At 40.4% G+C, this 22,364-nt stretch overlaps 1 protein-coding gene across 1 annotated transcript; it reads right to left on the bottom strand.

The window, feature by feature from the left end:
• Window positions 1-21,328: 21,328 nt before the first annotated feature.
• Window positions 21,329-21,796, bottom strand: LOC147424322 (uncharacterized). The gene has a single exon (XM_086500693.1). It carries the CDS (start codon window positions 21,794-21,796, stop codon window positions 21,329-21,331), a length of 468 nt encoding a protein of 155 aa, XP_086356819.1.
• Between the last annotated feature and the right edge of the window lie 568 nt (window positions 21,797-22,364).

Below are 22,364 nucleotides of genomic sequence, written 5' to 3'. Positions count from 1 at the left end.
CTTCAAACAATTTCTGGCTATGGCTGAAAATGTCTCGAAATGTACTATGGACACCCTTCGTTCTGATCGAGGGGGGTTGTATATGTCTCATGAATTTAATGCATTTCTGGCTAGTCGTGGGATAAAACACCAATGTATAGTGCCTTATACACCTTAGCAAAATGGTGTTGCTGAGAGGAAAAATAGGTCACTAACAAAAATGGCACGATGTATGGTCAAAAGTCAAGCATTGCCGCATTCTTTTTGGCTTGAGGCCATCATGTGTGCCACTTATGTACTTAACAGGTGTCCTACGAAAGCTTTGCAGTCTATTACTCCATATGAAGCATGTCATGATAGAAAGCCTTCTATTGAGCACATGCGTGTTTTTGGTTGTTTGGCATATGCTTTGGTGCCACAAGTGCAGTGCAGAAAATTGGATGATAAGGCTGTCAAATGTATTTTTGTTGGTTATAGTGCTGAAAGCAAAGGTTACAGGTTGTATCATCCGCAAACAAAACCTATTCTTGTTTCTCGGGATGTAGTGTTTGTGGAAGATTCTGTTCAGCCCTTGCTGTCATGTACTAGAGACAGTAATGTAATCTCACAAGACATTTATGACATTTTGTTGCCTCTTTTCAGTGGTGGAAATACGAATGTAAGTTCCAATGAGGCAAATGTACAGCCTATGGGGGTTTCTGAAAATGTTTTAGATCAGCCTATTACTGATGCAGATGTACATGATGTACTTGATGAGGAAAGGGCTGAAAATGAGCAGGCTAGAGGTATGCCAAAATGGTTGGACTTTGCGTGACAGTAAAGTGGATGCACCTTTGTCTAGTCGTACTCGTTTAGGCTCTCGCCATGCATCTTATGCATCAGATTGTTATGCTTTGGCTGTGTCTAGTTTACATGATGTTGAGGAGCCTCTGTCTTTTGATGAAGCACAGAATTCAAAAAATTGGATGGTTGCCATGCAATCAGTATATGATGCACTTATAGAAAATGACACATGGACTTTATGTGATTTGCCTCCTGGCAAAAAGGCCATTGGTACGAAGTGGGTTTACAAGTTGAAACGCAAGCCGGATGGTGAGATCGATCGCCATAAGGCTCGACTTGTTGCAAAGGGTTATGCATAGCAAAAAGGCATAGATTATGAAGAGACTTTTGCTCCCACTTGTCGTATGACTACTGTGCGTTTTCTATGTGCATTGGCAGCTCATTTTGGTTGGGATGTACATCAATCAGACATTGTTACTGTTTTCTTGAATGGTGACATATTTGAGAAAGTTTATGTAACGCAGCCTCGCGATTTTGTCATAAAAGGACAAGAGGAGAAAGTGTGAAAATGTATCAACGCTTTGTATGGGTTGAAGCAATCTCCTCGTGCTTGGTATGAGAAAGCTGACACTCATTTGGTATGAGAAAGCAATCTCCTCGTGCTTGGTATGAGAAAGCTGACACTCATTTGGTCAAACAAGGCTTTCGTAACAATCCAACAGAAAGCACATTGTATGTAAAGCGTGAGGGTGACGTACTTCTCATTGTGGTTCTTTATGTTGATGATTTGTTGATCATTGGACCAAATGAGAGACATATTTCTGAATTTAAGGCTGATTTGAATGCTACTTTCAAGATGAAAGATTTGGGGCTGTTGCATCATTATTTGGGTATACAGTTTAAGCAGTGTGATGGTGGTATTGCCTTGTCTCAGAAAAGTTACATAGAGACATTGCTATGTAAGTTTGGACTTGAGGATTGCAAACCTATTGCCACTCCCATGGAAACAGGTTTGAAGTTGAGTCTACATGATGTTGGAGATCCTGCTGATGTCACTCTTTACCAAACTGTGTTGGCTGCCTCATTTATGTATGCAACACGAGGTCGGATATTCAGTTTGCAGTCTCACAGGTCAGCAGATTTATGCATAGCCCAGGGTCTAAGAATTGGCAGGCTGTCAAGAGGATTTTCCGCTACCTTAGTGGCACTTTACATCTTGGCTTGTTTTATCCCAAGGGGGGATCATTGCCGTCAGACTTACATGCTTTTTCGGACTCAGATTGGGCTAGTTGTTTTGACACGTGAGTGTCCAAAAGTGGTTTTTGTTTCATGCTTGGCAGTTTATGTATATCATGGTTGAGCAAGAAGCAACCTAGTGTGGCCACTTAGAGTTGTGAGGCTGAGTACAGGGCAGTCTTCACAGCTACGGTTGAGTGTGTATGGCTCAGACGCCTTATGGCTGATTTGGGTGTTGGACAGGACACTGCCAACACTATCTACACTGACAGTCAGAGCGCATTGGCAGTTGCGAGGAACCCAATTTTTCATGATCGCACAAAGCACATTGAGGTGCATTACCACTATGTCAGGGAGAGGCTCTCAGCAGGAGATATCAGCTTGGCTTATGTGCCAACACAAGACAACCTTGCAGATCTTTTCACAAAGGCATTGTCTCGTGAGAAGCTTGAAGCTTTCTGCAAAGCTTTGGGCTTACTCCCCTTTGTGGACTGATCTTGTCCTTAGGGCATGGAACTTCCCTTTACTCATGTGCCAGCTCTCGTTCACCCCATCACTCCAGGGGGGATTTGTTACCATATACATGTGGTAGTGATGTGTGTGAACACACTAGGACCGCCAGGGCATTTTTTCCCTCTTTAGGAGGTTTTTTCCCCCGTGCATTGTATATACGCCCATCACTCTAGGGCTATCTATCTTTCCATTTCACACTAAGTTATACACTCTCTATTGTGTGCCTTGAGCTTCCTTCGTCTTCTCCAAGCTGTCTGTGTTTGTCTGCAACCCTAATTCCAACAGTTGATGAAGGATGTTCCAAGTCAATTTTATGTTAAGAAGAGGACATTGCCTCCTCCTATTACTCTTTGTCGACTTGTTGTGCATGAACCTGTTAGGTTTGCTAGAGATGATTTAGAATGGCTCATCTCCTCCTTTGATTTTGTTGGGTATTTGGAAACTATGGGACACTTTCTTGCGTCGGTTGGGGATTTTAGAGGAGATACCATACTAGTAACTACTGCCAATTTGGAGGAATGAGGACCACTTTGGTGGGACATACATGATGAGTTTGAGAGCACACTTGGGAGAGAGTGTCAAGAGCTTGAAGGAAAAAAGTTTTTGATTTGAGATGGAAACCATAGGTTGAGAACTTGGTGGTGGAGGAGAATCAAAGAAAGTAAGATCTTTTGTTTTTTGTCTTTTTCATCTTCTACATGTTTCGCTTTCTTTTTTCAAATTATGATTGTTTTTGTTGTGTGATAGAGTACTTTGACAATGCTCAATACCATGTTAGTGTTTGTTGCCAATTTCTTGAGCTGATCAAATCCAAAGAAGCGGAGTTTCTACTTGCACTTGACACCTCCAATGTGTAAGTGTACTAATTGCTATACCGACTCTCAAGCCTAGTAATAATCTTTGTCTTCATCATTTTGTTTTTTCTTTTACAACATTTCTAGGGCGCATGTCATGCGCCCTAGAAATGTTTGGCATGTCATGCCAAACATCACTCATGAAGTCTATATGTTTCAAAAGTTTGGCATGGAAAAAAAGATTCAATTCTTGACAAATTGACACCCGACATGAGAGAATGCGCAAGGGTTCAAATGACCGTGGAGGCAAGATACTACCATGGTGTTGCACCATGGTACAACAGTCCATGTGGATTGATCTCTCAGCTTGTGTGGATGGTGATACCTACACTACATTTTTTTGGAGAAATGTCTGTCTTTTTCATAGTTTCAATAAGGTATTGTGTTTTAAGATGACTTCAACATATTGGTATGTCCAAAGAAAAAGCAAAGCTTGATGTACTTGGATTAAATGATGTTGAGAGGAAGAAGTGGTCAGGGAAGGCCACAAAGGTGGAGGAGGAGCGATTGAAAGATAGGGATACAAGTATCTATCAATTGCTAATCCTTGTTGGAATTAGGGTTGTAGGAAAACACACATAGCTTGGAGAAGACGAAGGAAGCTCAAGGCACACAATAGGGAGTGTATTCATATGTCAAACAACCAAAAACATGCATGTGCTCAATAGAAGGCTTTCTATCATGCCATGCTTCATATGGAGTCATAGACTGCAAAGCTATTGTAGGACACCTCTTAAGTACATAAGTGGCACACATGATGGCCTCAAGCCAAAAAAAATGCTGTAAAGCTTGACTTTTGACCATACATCATGCCAATTCCATAGAGACCTATTTTTCCTCTCAAAAACACCATTTTGTTGAGGCATATAAGGTATTGTACTTGGTGTTTTATCCCACAACTAGCCCAAAATGCATTAAATTGATGAGACATATACTCCCCCCCTCGATCGGAACAGAGGGCGCCCATAGTACATCTCGAGACATTTTTAGCCATAGCCAAAAATTGTTTCAAGCACATAAACACTTTGGACTTTGCTTTAAGAGGATATACTCATGCATGCATGGAGTAATCATCAATAAAAGTCACGAAGTAAAGGTAATTGACCAAGGATGGAGTTTGCATGGGCCCACAAACATCAATATGCACAAGTTGCGACCTGCATGTGGCCCTAACTAAAATATCCTTTGGAAACTTAGAACGCTGCATCTTACCCAAAATACAGCCTTCATAGACATGTTTGATAGGTGCTTCAAGAGGTGGCAAAGAAGCAACCATATTAGATTTGTGCAACCCAGCAAATTGACAAAATTCAGAGGACCAAAACGTACATTCCAAAGTTTTGGATCTGTAATAGCCTTTGAATTTACAACTACAGTTGTAAAATTCTTCCCACCCTTATCATACAAGTTGAGCTTATACAACCCACGGCATAAAATGCCAGATGCAACAATTTGATCACCAAAACTGAGATCATATACTGTACATCTGTCATCCACAAATTTGACTACAAGACCAAGTCTAGCAAGTGAAGATACAGACAAAAGATTCTTCTTGATCCCAGGTACATAAAGTGCATCAAAAAGTGTGAAAGAACTACCATTTGCAATAGTAAGCACAATCTTTTTAACTAGTTGAACCAGATAAGAGGCATTGTTGGCACAAGTAACTGAATTCCCATGAGAGACAGACTCAAGAGAGGTGAACAAATCAGGATGTGAGGTAATGTGCTTTGTAGTACCACTATCAAAACACCACACATGTGAATATGTAGCAACTAACATGCATGCATCATGGACATAGGTACACTTTGCACTGAAAACCCATTCTGCATCAACATCAGCATCATAGTCTCCTTTCATAGAAGACTCAACAATAATTGCATTTGTAGTGAAACCAACATTTGCAGTGGAACCATCCTCTTTCTTCTTAGCCTCTTTGGTCTTCAACTTAGGACACTGCTGATCAAGTGATCATTATCTTTATAATAATGGCAACGCATCTTCTTTTTGCCATTATCACTAGAATTTCCATACAAATGCTGCCAACAAAAGCAATAGAAACAGGTGATTTTCCACTCACAGAAGAACCATAAGAAGTGGATGCATTGTTGTTACTACCTTTTCTTTGAGCATCAATAAAGGCCTGTTCAATTGTACGCTGTGTAGTCCTATTTTTTCTAGAAAGAGACTCTTGCAACAATAGCAATGCGCATAATGCATCAAACTTGAAAACTTTAAGATTTCCTTGGGTCATAAGTCTCCAAGTACTAGCAAAAGTCTGGCAAGAATCCAACAAGGCATCAAGAATAGTCTGCAAAAGAGAACTGTCAAAAATAACTTCACCTGCAACAACAAGTTGCTCATTGATATCCTTGACACCAGCAAGGAAAGTGTCCATATCATCTTCCTCATGCATAATCTTTGACTCCAGCTCTTTACGCAGCAATGCAATTTTTTCCTCATTTGCGACTTGCATAAAGACCTGCCATAATATTCCAAGCATGTTTTGTAGATTTTGATAAATGAATGTGAGGAGTAATAGTGTGCTTCAGAGACAACAGAATCAATGCATGATGCACATATTCTACATCCCAACAATGAGCTTGTTTTGCCATAGGAAAAACAACTCTAACAGCAGTAGTCCTTGTAGCAAGACCTGCAACATCCTCAACATCGCCTACATTCTCAGAACCAGGATGTACATCATTGCCCTGCACAATATTCTAGACACCCTTTGACACAAGAACATGATGCACCCTGTAAGCCCGTATAGGGTAATTGTCCCCATCCAATTTGTCCTCAACAACAAACATCTTGAACACATCTTGTTGTTGTCGGTCATGAAGAATGCCTGCACCTAATGTGAACAATGTCTAAAAAGAGAAGAAACAAAGCGGGAACAACACATGCTATATAGCACAAACCATAGAAGACTGTAAGGGGCCTATTATGAAAAAAATGACACTAACAGAATTTATGCACAAAATGTCAAAATAGCATGTGCAATACTGCTTGTAGTGGATACAGAGGCAGCCCTAATTCAAAAAACTTTAGTAGACTGAGCTCCTTGATCTTGCTCAAAAATTTTGTCGACCTGCAAACACTAGCCAAAGCTCACAAAAATTGGAGAGAGTAAGCAAGCGTGTGATGGAGCTGCTGGCAACTAAGCCCGAGAGGATGCAACCTGCTCTGCTACCAATTGTTAGAATTAGTGTTGCAAGAAAACACACACAACTTAAAGAAGATGAAGGAAGCTTAAGGTACACAATAGAGAGTGTATTACTTAGTGTCCAAAGGAAAGATAAGATAGCCCTAGAGTGATAGATGTATATACAATGCACGGGGGGAAAAACCTCCTAGTGAGGGAAAAAATGCCTCGATGGTCCTAAGTGTGTTCACACACATCACTACCACATGTACATGGTAACAATCCTCTTAATCGGGATGAGTTTTTTAAGTTTCTATTTAGCAATAAATGGGATGAACTTGGCATGTTGAAGATCACTAGTGATAAGCTATATTTTTTGAAACCATCAAAGATCACTCCCGAGAGGTAATCAAATACTTTGTTTCTCATTTGATACAAATATACTTGGTGTGATGTTTATATATTCTTGTTTGATATGATGTAATTTATTGTAAAAAGAAGATTATTTTACACCTCACGAGTCTCACTACGTCTAAAGATCTACAATATCCTCATTTTGAATAGTTTGTGTCATTGTATTCTCATCACGCACATTTATCCACTCTCTAGTTAATAATGTGGTGGCATCCAATTTCTTCTCCTCTACGCATTGAACTATCCATCTACACAAATTTAGAGAACAATCCTTTTCAAGAAACACATAAAAATTGAAATTATTCTCCCTCTTTTCTAGAGAGGAATGTGACCACGTGGGAGGCAAATATTTGTCCTTGGTGGTTGGATTAATGGGGTAACACGCCCAACACAAAAACAAAGGCCTCTCTATAGCTAAGGGTATCCACAACACCCCTATCCTCTCAAAAAACACACTTTATGCTAGCAGATCACCGCATTCTCTTTTCCAATGCTTTCACACTCCACAAGTCCACCACACAATGCACACCTACTACCACGATCGGTCTCCACCCTTGCACACATACACACAGACACTCAATCTCACTCTCTCACACAAAGCACCACCGGTCCGGGGCGGTAGATACATCCATACTTCCGGCACCGTGGGGGAACACAAGAGGAGGAGAAAGAGAAGGCGGGAAGGGAAAATGACAACAAAACATGGCAATAGTGGCTTGATTATACTTCAAGAGGCATGTAAAAAGCTTGCAATCCATCACAATGGCCATTTTCAAGAAAAGTTATAAGGGGATTGACAGGCACACTCCTCTGTCGAGAAATTCCACTCTACAGACTTCAAAACGGAACAAAAAAGACCCCATTTCATTTAAAAAATGGCTTTTATAGTGGGGGTCTTCAACTTTGGAAAGTGCTTTCTAATTGGCCCATCCAGCACTTTAATTTGGCATTTTTTGGAAGGAGGGAGCACCTCATTTTCATCTTCTCTTGCTCTCTTCTTTTGCATTTGGGAGGGGTGCACTAGGGATGTCGCTAGTGCCCCTTGGCATTAGTTTTTTTAAATTTTTTTATTTCCATTCTTTCCCACCTTTGACTGCCCTCCTTGGCCAATTTGGACTTTGACTTCACCGGGACCCCCTCTTCCTCTACCTTTGCCTTTGGAAATTCTTCATTTGACTCTCCCTCCTTTGACTCCCTTTCTTTATCCGACCTTGGAGTGGCCCCTCCTCAAACTGTGCCCTCCTATCCTTTGCATCTGATCGGATTTGCGGAGATCTCTTTGTCAACCCCACCCGTTCATCTTCTCCTTCTTGCCTTCAAACACACACACTCTCTCCCTATCTCTCTCTCTCTCTCTGTCCTAGCCTCGTTTCCCTGTAAGACTATAATCTCTCTCTCTCTCTCTCTCTCTCACTACCCTAGCTCTGTCTCTCTACCCTAGCCTCGTTTCTGCTAGTCAAAACTTTGCATGTCTCCCATGGGCGAGGGCAGCCCTGTGGGGGGCATTAGCACACAAGCCCAGCCCCCATGCCCAGCCTGAGTGCTTTGATGCGACCTGCTACGGCCCGGCTTTGTTGCAACAATGGTTAGACCTGCTGCAACAGTGGTTCGGCTCTCTCGCTCAAGGTTCAAGAGACTCTCTCTCTCTCCCCCTCTCTCTGTCCTACGCTGAAGCTGCCTACAACTGCGACCCTCATCGACCTGCCTTTTTGGTACTGCACAAGCCAGCTTCCTCCCCCGACCTCGGACAACAGATCCAAACAACGCTCTGCTAGTTGCGTATTGCGCTACGAGCCAACAGGGGGCCGACAGTTTGCAGCTTTGTCTTTTTGACTTGTCGGCAATCTAAAGAACCATTAAGAATTAAGGTCATTTTTGGAAGTCCGCAAGAGTGGGGTCCCACATCAGGTTTTTCTCACAAAGCATAGCTTGGCCATAGACCCAAAGGTTTTTGCATAGCCATGACTTCTTTCAGCACACCAATTTCCGGCACACGCAAGAGTTTTCTTGGTGTGTGGCACATGTGCCCAACAAGGATCCTGCCGCTCGCCAAGGCGCAAGGTCACGGCTTTAGAGGCTCAGATCCAAGAACTTGTTTTGGAGAATGCTGAACTGAAAAAACGCTTGATTAAGCTTGAGGACACAAAGGCTAAGGAGAGTGAAACTTTGCTCGCAAAGAAACTCGAAGTTGAAGCTTCTCTCACTGTGACTGTCAAGACAGCCCAGAAAGAAGCCAATGAGGCAATGCATAAGAAGATTGACAGCGAAATACATGCTGCCTTACAAGAATGCCGGATACAAGAATCCCTTTCCCTAAAGATTAGGATTGGAGGACTCTCCTCTCCATGGTGCACCGAGGAGGATACCCTCAAAGAATCCATCATCAAGCTCAATGACTTTCTTCAACCAATCAACATCGAACCTGACACTATCTCTTGGATCAACGACACACATAGGTGTGTGCCCCATGGCCAATGCATCCTCACTTTCAAGAACAAAGAAGAACCGATGAGGTTGCTACGTCAATCCTATCATCTCAAGGGGACAAAGCTTTGGATCACTGAGGAATTGAATGCAAATCAACTCAAGCGTAAAGCAAGCGAGCTCAAAAAGATGCATGAAGCTCGTAAACAAGGTGAATGGGCAGTCTACCGTGGCGGGAAAGCCATCATTCAGGAGTTTCAAACTCCCAATCCAGCTCCCCCTCCACATGACCCCCCTTAGGTTTTGTTTTGTTCTTATCCATTCCTTTTTTCCCCTTTTTCCTTTACCTCTAATGGACCCTTAGTCCCTAACTAATATGTATCTAACGCTTCCACCCCAAAAGAACATATGTAATGCTTTTGTTTTGGTCCCATGGGTCATATCTGACCTCCATGGATGGATAATTAAATCTCTCTCTCTCTCTCTCTCTCTCTCTCTCTCTCTCTCTCTATGGAATTGCCCCTTACCACTAGCTATATCGCTAGTGGTGAGGCTTTCCTTGCTTCCAAAAGGGGGCTCCCTAAGGGGAGGCAGGAATGACCGCCAGCCCTGCCATGTCATCAATTGCACCAACCTGCCGGACCACCACAGGCATCGTCGCTGGCCAAAATCTATCGTGCCCCACCTGACTACGCCACCGCACAGTGCCCGTCATAGCTCCATGCCAAAGGGGATCTCTCACCTCCCCCCCCCCCCCCTCCCTCTCTCTCTCTCTTTCTCTCTCTACTCATGCTCACTGTGACGCCATGCGCTAGGTCATATACCCCCCACACTAAGAAGTTGCCAGTGGTTATGGGTTCATTCCATGCCACATGTCAGCAGTTCATAAATCGTCTCCGAAGGCACCCTTTCCAAAAACTTCACTTAGAAAAAACCCCCCATGGTACCACATTCAATCACTTGTAACTTCCTCCCCCATGCTCCAATTCCTAAGCCGAAACATCCAGCCAAAAGCGCTTCTCCCCTACTTCAAATCCCCTCATCTTGGCCCCCTCTTGGTTTCGATGGGCCCACCACCGATGCAATCAAAAGACTAAAAAACCATCTATGGGCATTGCATTACCGAAAACTCGACCATACTTTGACTAGTCATATCTCCCAATCCAGGCACCCGATTGACAAGTTGTCAATTCCTATTGGATTCACTCAATGCATGCTATCCTCTAAAACCCTGTCGAGGCCCAAAAAATGCCAGACGACATGGCTCCATAAGGAAAAGTTTGGACTCAAAAATGGGCCTTGTAAGAATTGTTGATGTGGCATAGCTTTCAAAAAGTGGGAATCGGTAAATTTTTTGCAAATAAGATCCAAACTTGTCGGAGGTTGGATATTTAGAATCTACTCTTCAAATGCTATCTATTGATATATAGCATGCATGTACGTATCGGACATTGCCTTCATGTAGATCTAGAAAAAGGTGATTTTAGATTACCATAACGGTAAAAAGACCTAGCTGATTGAAAAAAAATGGCATAACTTTCATAGAAGTCATCCAAACTTTTCGGACCTTGGCTCTTTAGAATCCATTTTTCAAGAACTTTTCAATGATAGGTCATATCATGGGGTTCTAAGCAATATTTAGAGGGGTCTACCGGGTTGCTTTCTTTTGTACAACTTTGATGATGTGGCACTCTTAAAAGGCCCAAAAATGAGTTCAAAATTTTCCTAATGCCAATGCGGTCAAATCGGCACCGTAACTCGCCCCCCATCAAAACTTCAAGTGTCCATAACTTGCTATCCAGAACTCTGATCCGCAACCTAGAAAGGCATGCATGCTCCACAACTCAAGCTTTAAACATCTATCTACTAACATTTTCTCTAGCCATCTATCCCCAGGTGCCCTATCCGTCGGGGTATGCTAAACCTTCTAACTTTGAACTGTAATATTTTGCACAGCGGGGCTCCGTTTGATAAGCCATCTGGACCGGCTTCTAGAGCACCTCAAACACTACATTCTAGGACACTCATAGAGCACTTTGGATACCTTTACTTTCTATCCCATTTGGACCATTTTTTGAGCCCTTTTGGCCTAGAAAGCGGCATTCAGCATACACCTTCTCTACCCTTGGATGCCCATGGACTTCATACCTTCTCTAGCCTTCTGCATTGATCTTGCGTGTTGCCTTAGCCTATCATTGCACACTTCCCATCTTGAACAAACTTTGGCTGCACCAACGTGATTGATGTTTGACTTTCTTTTAGCATCAATAAATGTTTTGCAACACAAAACACAAATCTATACATTAGAGATGGTGTGCCCCGTGTTGTGAGATTGCTAGGCTTATCTTTGCAGATTTTACCACAAATTTACTTGTGGATGGTCTAGGACCAATCCCATTGGGTAAGTAACTACTCTTTTGACTAGTACCTTAGAGCTAACTATGATCGTATGTTAACATACCATTAATCTATTTTGTAGAGGGCACGAGTGTTCGCAAATGGAACAAAGACGGGGTGCTTCGATGTTGCACATGAGTTTTTGACCGATGAGGGGTTTTTGGTCACCATGTGTATGGTAGAGCATATTGGAGATTTTATTGTAGATGCTACGAGGGTAGGGCTTGTGCTACTACGCACATGGACCCCGATGTGCAATAAGAAGGCCTATCGACATCCTCTCACTAGAGAGGCAGTCATATAGCAAACTTATTTTCCTTGTTTAATTTCACAACAACTAACAATGATAGTAACAAATTCATTCATTCTTTGAGTTATTTGTTTATGCAGTGCTTGATCTTACCATGTGTCTTTGGTATCGTGTTGGGCATCCCGTGCCATGCTATGATAGAGAGGCAAGGGAGAAAATTACTGATAGATTGTTTCTAGTAGATTGTAGCTACATGATGGATGATTTAGTCTTCCCCACATACTATGTTTTGGACTTGTTTTGGACTTGTTTGCAGGATGTGGTGGTTTGGGCCGAGCTTGTGCAGAGGATATGAGGCACTGCATGTATCTAGAGCTAGATGATGAGCTCTATGAGAGATGTCTATCTAACATGGCATGTGGACCAGTGAAATGTTGATTGTGGGGTGCACACATGGTTTATGGAACTCTCTTTAGACACTGCATTTTGATGTTTTGATTTATGCATTTTATGTACATGGCATCCATATCACATAGACATGGCATTTTGGTGACTATGTGGTTTGAGATGCATGACATACAAGTGCTGGAATGTAGTTTGTCTTAGAAAGTTCTTTAGTTGATTTGGTAGGTTACTCTCTCTATACATTGCATTTTTATGTTTTCATTTGTGTTGTTTATCTGTTGTAGACATGGCCTTTTCGTAATCATGTTATTAGGCTATGTGATTGGAGGTTTCCTATGTAGTGTGATATTAAGCTCAATTAATTTGACACTATTTAGAATGTGTTTCAGTTCATGTGTAAGAAAATCATTAAATCCCACGTGGGAGCCCAAGATGTGGTGGACGGTTTTTTGGAAAAATACATTATGTGATGGGAATCCCATGTGGGAGCCCGAGAAAGGGTGTACCAATTTTTTTTTTATAAAAGGGCTATGTACAAAGGAGACTCTGGAAAATTTTTAAGATTTAAATTTTATGTCAAACTCAAAAATAAATACAAATGGTGTTTCTTTTAAAGCTACATTTTGCTTGAGCATAGGCATGCTTTCATAACACATGTAATTGTTTGCTAATTGCAGGATTGCACTATGTAATATAGACTTTCATGTCACAATGACATTTAAAGATATCATTGTTGTAATGTGAGCATTGAAAAGCTCAAAAAATAAGTTACAATTGTAAAAGCTTGAAGATGAAAGCTCACAAAAATAAAATCCTCGTCTAGACATCATACGCGTATGATGTCTAGGTTGGCTTTTTTGGTTCAAACTTGATGTATAGCTTGCTTATCATGTGTACATTACTCTGATGTGTGCAAGTATGAATTTGGACAAGTGTCATGTGCCCAAGGCCATAGTAGGTGTTTTTGACTCTTTGATTAGAAAAATGAGAAGTATGATGATCAAAACATGTCCAATGGTGCCCAAACTTGGTGCAGAGGCTATGTGTGCCATGATATATAATTCTGGATACCCAAATTGTTGAAAAAACCCCTCTATGAAAGGTCTAGACATCATATGCATATGATGTCTAATCTTGTAAAATCGATATTTGAGCATAAGGGTATGATGTATATGCTATGTACATGCTTTGTGTCAAGTTTCTTTGAGTTTGGAGCCTTTTTCCTATGGATAAGTTCCTATTTTTCCCAAGGACACCAAATTAGCAGCTTTTGGCTAAAGGGTGGCTTGATGTGGTCCAAATATGTTTGGCTAAATTATTGCTTGATGTGGTTCAATTTGCATGAGACTTGGTAGGTTAGCTGTATGATGCATGGTGAAGAGGCTGTTGTGGAAAAAATAACATTTGCATGTATAAAAGTGTCAGCCAAACATCATATGCGTATGATGTCTAGAATGCCAAAATTAGGTTTTGATGCATGGGAAAGACATTGTGTGCTAGTGCCCTAAGCCCTAATTGCTAGTTTTCATCTTCAAAAGTCAAATATTTAGCATAGAAACTTCCTCTTTGGCATTTCAGCCTCCAAAATATATTTTGGCCTTTGGAGATGACTTTACCCGATGATTCTTCTTAAGCTTGATCACCCAAGCTTGTAGATATAGTAGGATACCTATTTTGATCATGGAGGCAATTACATGGGCTGTAGATAAGCTCGAGGAGTGTCTATTTATGAAGTTTGGTTCCAATCTGATGACGTTCTAGATTGACTTCTGTAGGCTTCGAGAAGTCATGGTTTTGCTAGCTAACCTAAAACAACATAGGAGGGAATTGACGTGTTCATATAGCCTAGGGTTAACCTGAGGTAGTAAGTGCGGCCCAAAATATCTTATATTGGGGGCCCCGGGCCACTTGCCACAAAATTTGACATGTGGTCCTATCTTGTCTTGAAATGCACTTTAGGCTCAAAAAAATTTCCATTTGGACTCCGTTTTCCCCATTTCCAAAAAAATTATCATTTAGTTCAAAAATTGGTCGGATCAGGCTTTTCGCAACTTTTTCCATAATTGCACCTAGACTTCACTATACGTTGCCCTTGACTAACTAATCACTCTTGTATTTTTCTTTTGTCATTCCGTCTCCATCTCACTAAATTTTTCTGCTTTTCTTTGTTTTTCTCCAGATAATTTACAAAAATATAAGAGAAATAACTAAAATAACCCAACAAATACCAATAAATAAAAAGCAACCTCTATGTAAAATCATTTGTGATATTTTTGTCCGTATGGCTCCATTTTCTCAATGTTGTACATAAAAACTTCTATTGATACCAATATACACACACCTAGAGACTCATTTTTGGGGTTTGTCCTCATATCTCTGTAGAATCACATTAGATAAGGGCATATATACTTGGGTTCACCAAAAATTTTCTACAATCAAATGCAAAAAAATTTAAAAACATAGAAAACAATGCCTTTTTAGAACTTTCTTAGTTTGTCAGGTTCGCATTGAGAATGCCTCCCCCCTCCTAGTTGGAGTCCTCCCGGACAATAGTGTATTGCCCTAGGATATGTGTTGTGCATAGGTATCAATCTATGCTAATGTAGGCCATGTAGTGCATTCCTATACGCATGCTCGGTCAATGCATGGGAAAATATAATGTTGTGCGAGAGGAGGGTATAAGAAATTTTCTTATTGGCAATTGATGTTGAGGTTTCTTGTTATGTCAGCATCAATAGGAGAGCGGTGAAATAATAATAGTTCTAATTGTGTCACTCATTGTTTGATTGACAATGGGTGCTTGTGTACTCCTGGTCTGTGTTGCCACTTTTGCTGACATTCTTGTTTGAATCCAAGATCCACATATGTCATTTTTGTTGGCCTTTGTTTAAGTATCCAAGATTGAGTTGGTCGTTTTGAAGTTGGCTCTAATTTTTGGGGTACCCAAATCTGCTTCACGTTTTGTCTTTGGGAAGAGGGCTTAGGTGTTGGTGGGATCTGAGGGGTTTGTGTACCGAAGGGAGTTCCTTGTTGTTTCAATTTGGAATCCAGATTTGCATTAGATTACCTCGTGCAAAATCAACTTCTTTAGTACCCATACCTAATCATACCATTGAGTGTGTTTTCAAGGTTTACCATTTGTCGTTATTGAAGTAGTTGTAAGCTTGGTCTGCTTAAATTATGCAACCTCTACCTTCTTAGCCCAGACTTGCTTAAGTGCTATTTGTGATTGTAATGGTGTTGTTGCTTGGTGGGGTTTTCCGGATAGATCCCTTGGACTCTCCTCGATGCTCAACATTACAATAGTCACATCTCCTTTGTTTTGCTCTTTGGAATCCATTGCTGATCTGTTGTTGTAAGGAAGGGTTGTTGCCTTTAGCTTTTAGGTCCACTACCAATGGTTTGTTTTTTTGTTTTGCTGCAAATGGAACCACTTGGTTTTCTTTTGCGGGTTGAATGTTGATTGTATCAAAGCTCCAACCAATTTGTACATTGTACTTTCTCTCCCATGGTTGACTGAGCAATAATAAAGGTTGTGCTAGATTATCTTCTACCACATAAAACTTATGCGGATAGAGATACTGCTTAATTTGCACATGTATCACCGTCCATCCCATTGCCTTGATTGAATGCTCTAAATAACTTTGAATGTCATGTTGAGTTGGTTGAATATCTTTCCCAAGTGTAAGCTTCTTGTACAGGTTGTACAAATAAGATTTCCTTTAGGATTGCACTGGTCTCCACTTGATTGCCTCCAAGCTTGGTGACTTTTATTGTTGGATCTACCATATTATCCTCATCAAAATCTGTCACTTTGATGGTCCTTGCAGTTGTTTTTGTCGTAGAAGCTTCCATTTTACCATGCGCTCCTTGGCTTTGTCTTGAGCTTCTTTAACTATGCACTGCTTTTCTTGAGATTGTTTCTTTTTTGCATCTATTTGTTGACGCATTTTTTGGGTTATGTTAGGAAATAAGACGTAGCTAAATAGATAATTGAGTAGATTACTTAATGGAGAGAGACAGATTTATATACACGAGATTATAGAGTAGAGAGAGAGAGAGAGTACACACGATATACGTGGTTCACCCAATGTGGGCTACGTCCATGGGAAAGCAGCCACTCAATGGCTTTAGTACTTCAAAACAAGAAGTAGTTTACAAATGGATTATACCCTTAATGGAGCTCCCGCCTTGCTTCACTCTCACCACCTCACACTCACCTTGTTGCATCAACTTCACACTATGAAATGTGTGTAGAAATGGCCTCCTTTTATAGGCCAAAAGGGTTGCCTTCTCTTATGAGAGACAGCCATGTGTAGCCGCCCTTGTGCGAATAAGTCCAAATCGGACCCTCCAATCCGCCCATGTGTGTCCGCCCTTGAGAAGACAAGTCCGCTTTTGAATTCGGCCACCGGCCACCGGCCATTGACTTCCGACCACCGGCCACCAGCCATTGACTTCCGACCACTGGCCATCGGCCATTTACTACCGGCCACCGGCCAACCGACCGGTTGTTTTTCGACCACTTTCCGGCCGCCGTCCGGCCATAATATTCCGGCGAAAAAAAAAAGTCTCAGGGGTCTCCGTCCCCGAGGCCTTTAAAGTTGCCCCTGATTCTTGTCCGTGAAAATTTTGGTTTCCGGTGAGTGATTTTCCTTCACGCACGATGGCCTCTCCTCATAATGGGGGCCTTACAAATGTGCGCTTTTACCACAAAAAATTACAAGGGTAAATCAGGCTCCATACTTAACAGGTTAGTGGTAGATGATACTTTTTAAGTCGAGCACCACTAGTCCAATTAGGCATTTCTTCACCATCCAATACATGTAGCAAGCTTGACAACCCCACTTGGCGATATATCTGTGATCACCAAGGGTCACATCCCTCACTTTTTTAATTTTTTTCCATGTTGTTTCAATGTATAGACAAGGACATATTCTCCTATTTTAAACTCTTTTGAGCGTACATGCTTATCAAAAAACTCTTTTTTTCTTCTTTTCTGAGCGTAGATAGAAGCTATAGCTTTCACGCGAAGCTCATCTAGTTTTTTTTAGGTCATTGACTCTTGAAGACAATTCATGGCAACATCTTGTGATGCACTTCTTGCACAATTGGAAAAGGTAGGCGTTGTGAATTGAGCACATGAACCAGTCAGTGGGAAATGATCGACATGTAGGCCAGTGCCAATCTGCATGCAGAGGTGTTCCAAAGATTTCTTGACTACATGGTGCAACACATGGAAGAATATGCCATAGTGTGTCTTGAATGGATCCAACATGGAAGAATATGCCATAGTGTGTCTTGAATGGATCCTTGACGACATTGCTAAAACACTAGGACTCAAAGAAGATGAGTCGCTCTTAGTGCTTGCTATCTATGTAGGTGTGAAGGATCCAAGTGGAAAGGAAGAGATGGTCAAATTTCAAATTGACTTTGAAGACCAAAGTCATCTAGCAAGCCTCTCCTTCCTCCCCAATGAAAATGAAAAAAGTTGGTGCAAATGGTGGCAAGTATGTGGAGATGATTTCTCTAGCATAGACCTTACGAGGAAAACGCTTGAAGAAATGGATGAGGAAAGTGAGGTAAATATTTTTAAACCTAAACGATTGTTTATGTTTCCTTACAACAAGTGTTAAAGTCCTTTAAAATGTTTTGCAGACCGCATACCATGTTGATAAGTTTGCAATGCAAACTGGAGGTTCTTGCAAGGTGCCCATGGGTTCCCTCACCCTTAATGCTAACAATTGTATATTGGTGGATTGGGAGGCGACCTTGTATGCCTTTACAGGCAAGCACCTTGGGTCAATCCTCTCCCATTGTGCCTTAGGCCTAGGTCAAGGGGCAAAAAACCTAGAAGAAATTGTAAAAATCCTTGGTGTTAGGTTAGCCATTTGTCTCATACCCATAGATGTAATTTGTATAAAAACTAATCAGCCATGATGTACTTACCAAAGCAATTATAAAGAATAATTTATCTTTTCTTCTCTATTTTGCCAACATTTTGTAATGTATATATTTTTTGTTTATATTGTCTAATTTTTTTAATTTTTGCAACGTGTGCACGAAACGGCCACCACAAAAACTCATGCCGGCCAGGGGGACACCATGGATAAACTTTTGTCAAAATAAGGGGACCGTACGGAGGTGGAAGGATGCCCACATTGCACAACAATGCTTTGGGGGATCAACCGGTGCAAAAAAAAGAACCCGTGCACCACGGACTATAGGGATCAGTTTTGACCTGGCCGGCTGACCCCATCGGGTGCCGTTGTGCAATATGTGTTGTAGGGTCCCCCTATTGCTTGTTTTTGGAAATGTTGATCGACGGTGTTCCCTTGCACACTGGGAGTGCATGATTGTGTTAGGGAGTTTAAATTTAATAACTTAAGATATACAAATACTGAAAGAACACAATGTACATAATCAATTGATACAATTTCACTGAATGTTAGAAATTTTAGTTATTATATGAAATATTACAAATCTCATAAAGAGAGGTTACATGAGATAAACTAATCCTTAAGTAGGCACCCTTTTGTCTATCTTCTTGTGATAGATCACTATCTCTTAAATGATGCCTATCCAAAGGAAATGAGCCCTATACCAATGCGATATGATTCAAGGTGATCCAAACATCACCAATAGTTAAGGAACGGCTAGCATTATCAAGAGAATTCGCAAGATTCTTTCCACTATGAATGAAATCTTGATCATGAAGCCCATAAACATCTTGATTGATTTGATATATTCCGGTCAAACCAATCTATTTTGAAGCAAATACCATGTGTACCTCAATCATCAATTTGCAACTATGATTTTCACCATTTGAGGCATGACCAATAATTGGACCTATTTTGTCTGTAAGGTAAATTTTCCAAAATCATTATACTTCTATCCATTGATTCCTTACAAAGATAGCATCAAACTTGTTGCATGTAGAGTGCACAACCAATGCAAGCCATGGAAGCTGTTCATGAAGGGGATTGGCTAACATAACTCGTCCATAATGACCAATCTCATTTTTTTGGAAGGCGTTGATAATATTTTCATATCCATCTATTGCCTCACCAACAAAGATGACATAGGAGGAAAGATCTACACTTGTGGCCTATCAATTTTGTAGGCAAATGTAGTCTCTCTTGTTTATACACATTGCATCAGTTGTATATCATCCTTTATTAATTATAGGCTTGAACCTATTGCACGTTGGTTATCTTATTCATCAGGTTAGGTGCTCCTACAATTCTAGCGTGCACTCCTTTGCCTTCCAAGCTCTTGCTCAACACTAATCACACTTAAAACCTCCATATTATATTGCATCAAGGGATTCCTAAGGCTGGAGTGATATCAATTTACTTCATGAAGCAACATCTTCTGTATGAAATCCAATTAACCATGTCAAATGCCAAAGTTTCAAATATAGTCAATCCGCTTAAGAGCTTTCCTATGCATTGGTGCTTATCACCTTTTGGGCCACAAAATTCAAAAAGGATATCATTCTTTGCATTCCATCTGCACAAAGATATCATGTTTACATAAGTCTAACCCTTTGATTGTAATTACATACAAATTATTCAAAAAATTCCATGTATGTGATCCATACATGATGCAACGCTTAAGAACAATTTCATCTTCAACAATAATGAATGGTACTCATAGGTAATCCCATGCTATATCTTCTCATTTTCATATATTTTTGCTATATGCTCAAGAATATATTCATGCACGCCGGCGGGCAAGAACTTTAAAGCCTTCCTTCCTTTGCGCTTTGTAGTGCTCATAGAAGGGCCACCTAGGTTTTGGCCTAGAAATTCATGTAGCCTTGGCCCTCCCCATATTCTTACCATTTCAAACATAGCTTTTGATGATTTTTAAATCTCTTTCCTTATTTTGTTCGTACAAGATTTTGAGAAATATCTTGCAAAAAATCCCATTGTGCTGGTTTTTCTCCAAACTTTCCAAACCTATGTGCCTCAATAACATTATTACAAAAGCAGCAAATATCTTTCCTTTGCAAAATTTCGTTGCTAGCCTCCTTCAATGATCTCACTCTAACTGACAATGATGCTATCCTTTTATGTGTTTACCAAAGTTGTCATAAGCTATCCCTTAGTTCTTTCTTAATTTGTAGATGCGTGCTCCTTTTTCACTTCTTGCTTAGTGAGATAGTCTAGGCATATTCCAGTCTTGGTTACTTTGTTTCCTCTTTTATTGAGGAAGATTATTGTCTAAAATATCATAAACAAAATCCATTACACTTTGGAATATACTTGCAAAAATGACACATCAAACTTGGAAATGGGGTTCCATCTTTTGATATTCTTTCACATTTTTCATGTAAAAAACAGCCATTAACCATAAACTGTTGAGAACCATGAATGATTCTAGTGTGAGTTTGAGGCTCACAAAACCATTCTCTACCATTTTTATGATAATGAATTAGTGACTTGACATGCACCACCTTAGCCCCCATATTGTGTCATTCCAAAATCCGCAGCATAATATGGTCAAGGATCAATTGGAAAGGATGATGTAGCTCGAGCATACTTACAATTATGACTTGAAAAAGAACTCTCCTCATTTGCATCAATAAATTTTGAGAACAAGAAGGAACTCAATGATTTCTACTTTTCATCTTTTCCACTAGCTTTTTTGGGTCAACCTCAAAGCCCTATAAGAGCAGGAATTATAGGACGGCTTCTTTTTTAATGCCCATTGTATGTGTCTTTGATAGTGCACGATCCATCATTATAGTATGTAGATATGAACAAGGAGTACATAGTGGTAGCCAAGTGCTATCATAAGTGCATTGTATTCTTACAAGCTTCTTATCTTTGCTCCCAAGAAGTGTCCCTTTGACAAGCTCAAAAGATACACCTACATAACATGTTATATATTTGAAAAATATGTTATCAAGAGGAAACTTTACATGCCCCAATCAATAACAATATATGATAAACAAAAATACATACCATTCTCCTTATTGTTGAAGGATTTCATCACTTCTAATGCATGAAGAATGCAACTAGCATCATCCTCCGTTGTTGCTCCTTCTTTAATCGCTACCTTGAGTATACCCCTCTTTGAATGATACATTTTCTCATGTATCTTGCTAAATATATGTGTTCGTAAGAAGTTCTCCAAGCATGTGTAAGCTACAAGCTTCCCATCCGAGGAACCTATACCATAAGCCTCTCCACATTCGTTGCACCATAGTTGTATGATGGCTTTTCCATTGAGCTCCTCAATTTTTAGCTCAAAGTTGTCATGCCTTGCAACTGGAATATTCTTTAGCTTTGAATGTTCCCTTGTACACTCTTTCTCACATTTATCTAGCTCTTCTTTATGGACAAGCAAATTATTTTGCAAGGTAGCACTTTTGAAAGAAACCATCCCGTCATTGAAAGTGCTTCCATGATCACTTCCAAGACTGGTTGGAATCCTGTGAACCACTATAGCTTTCCCTTACTCCTGAAAGAGTAGGAGTAACAGTAAAGGATGGACATTTTGTTGCTCATCTCCGCCTTTTGATGGCCTTCCGCTTTAGATAAACCAATCCATTCTCCACAAGATACTTGTCTTCTTGTTTTGTATTGATAACTATAGATCCTTCTAAAACAAAGTGAAAAGTTTCTTCAAATAGCTCGTCCTCTGTGATCTCCTTTTGAATGATGTCGTAGGTTGATTCTCCCTTGACACGAACAACACCAAGTGGATAGTAAGGTCTCCACCTTTCTAGCTGGAGAGGGATGAACTCAAATTTTTAGGGGAAAGCATTGGACTTACAAACAGGTAAAGCACTATTTCAAAAGAAATTAAAAATGGTATTTTTAAAATCTTAAGCACAACAAACCTCGGGCTAGAAATTGGAATTTCGGACAAAAACTGACAGTCCTTTCGAAAGATTCAATATAAATTAAATTATTAAGAAAAATTGAATGGCTACACTAATCATTTAAGC

This window comes from Adiantum capillus-veneris, chromosome 25 (assembly GCF_014529385.1).
Source record: "Adiantum capillus-veneris isolate H3 chromosome 25, ASM1452938v2, whole genome shotgun sequence".
Lineage (NCBI taxonomy): Eukaryota > Viridiplantae > Streptophyta > Polypodiopsida > Polypodiales > Pteridaceae > Adiantum > Adiantum capillus-veneris.
The sequence above is the reverse complement of the archived record's forward strand: the minus strand, read 5'-3'. Positions and strand labels throughout refer to the sequence as shown.

What these genes read in the sequence shown, in the direction of transcription:
- LOC147424322 (XM_086500693.1), bottom strand. Translation starts at nt 21,796, where the DNA reads ATGGTTTCTTTCAAAAGTGCTACCTTGCAAAATAATTTGCTTGTCCAT.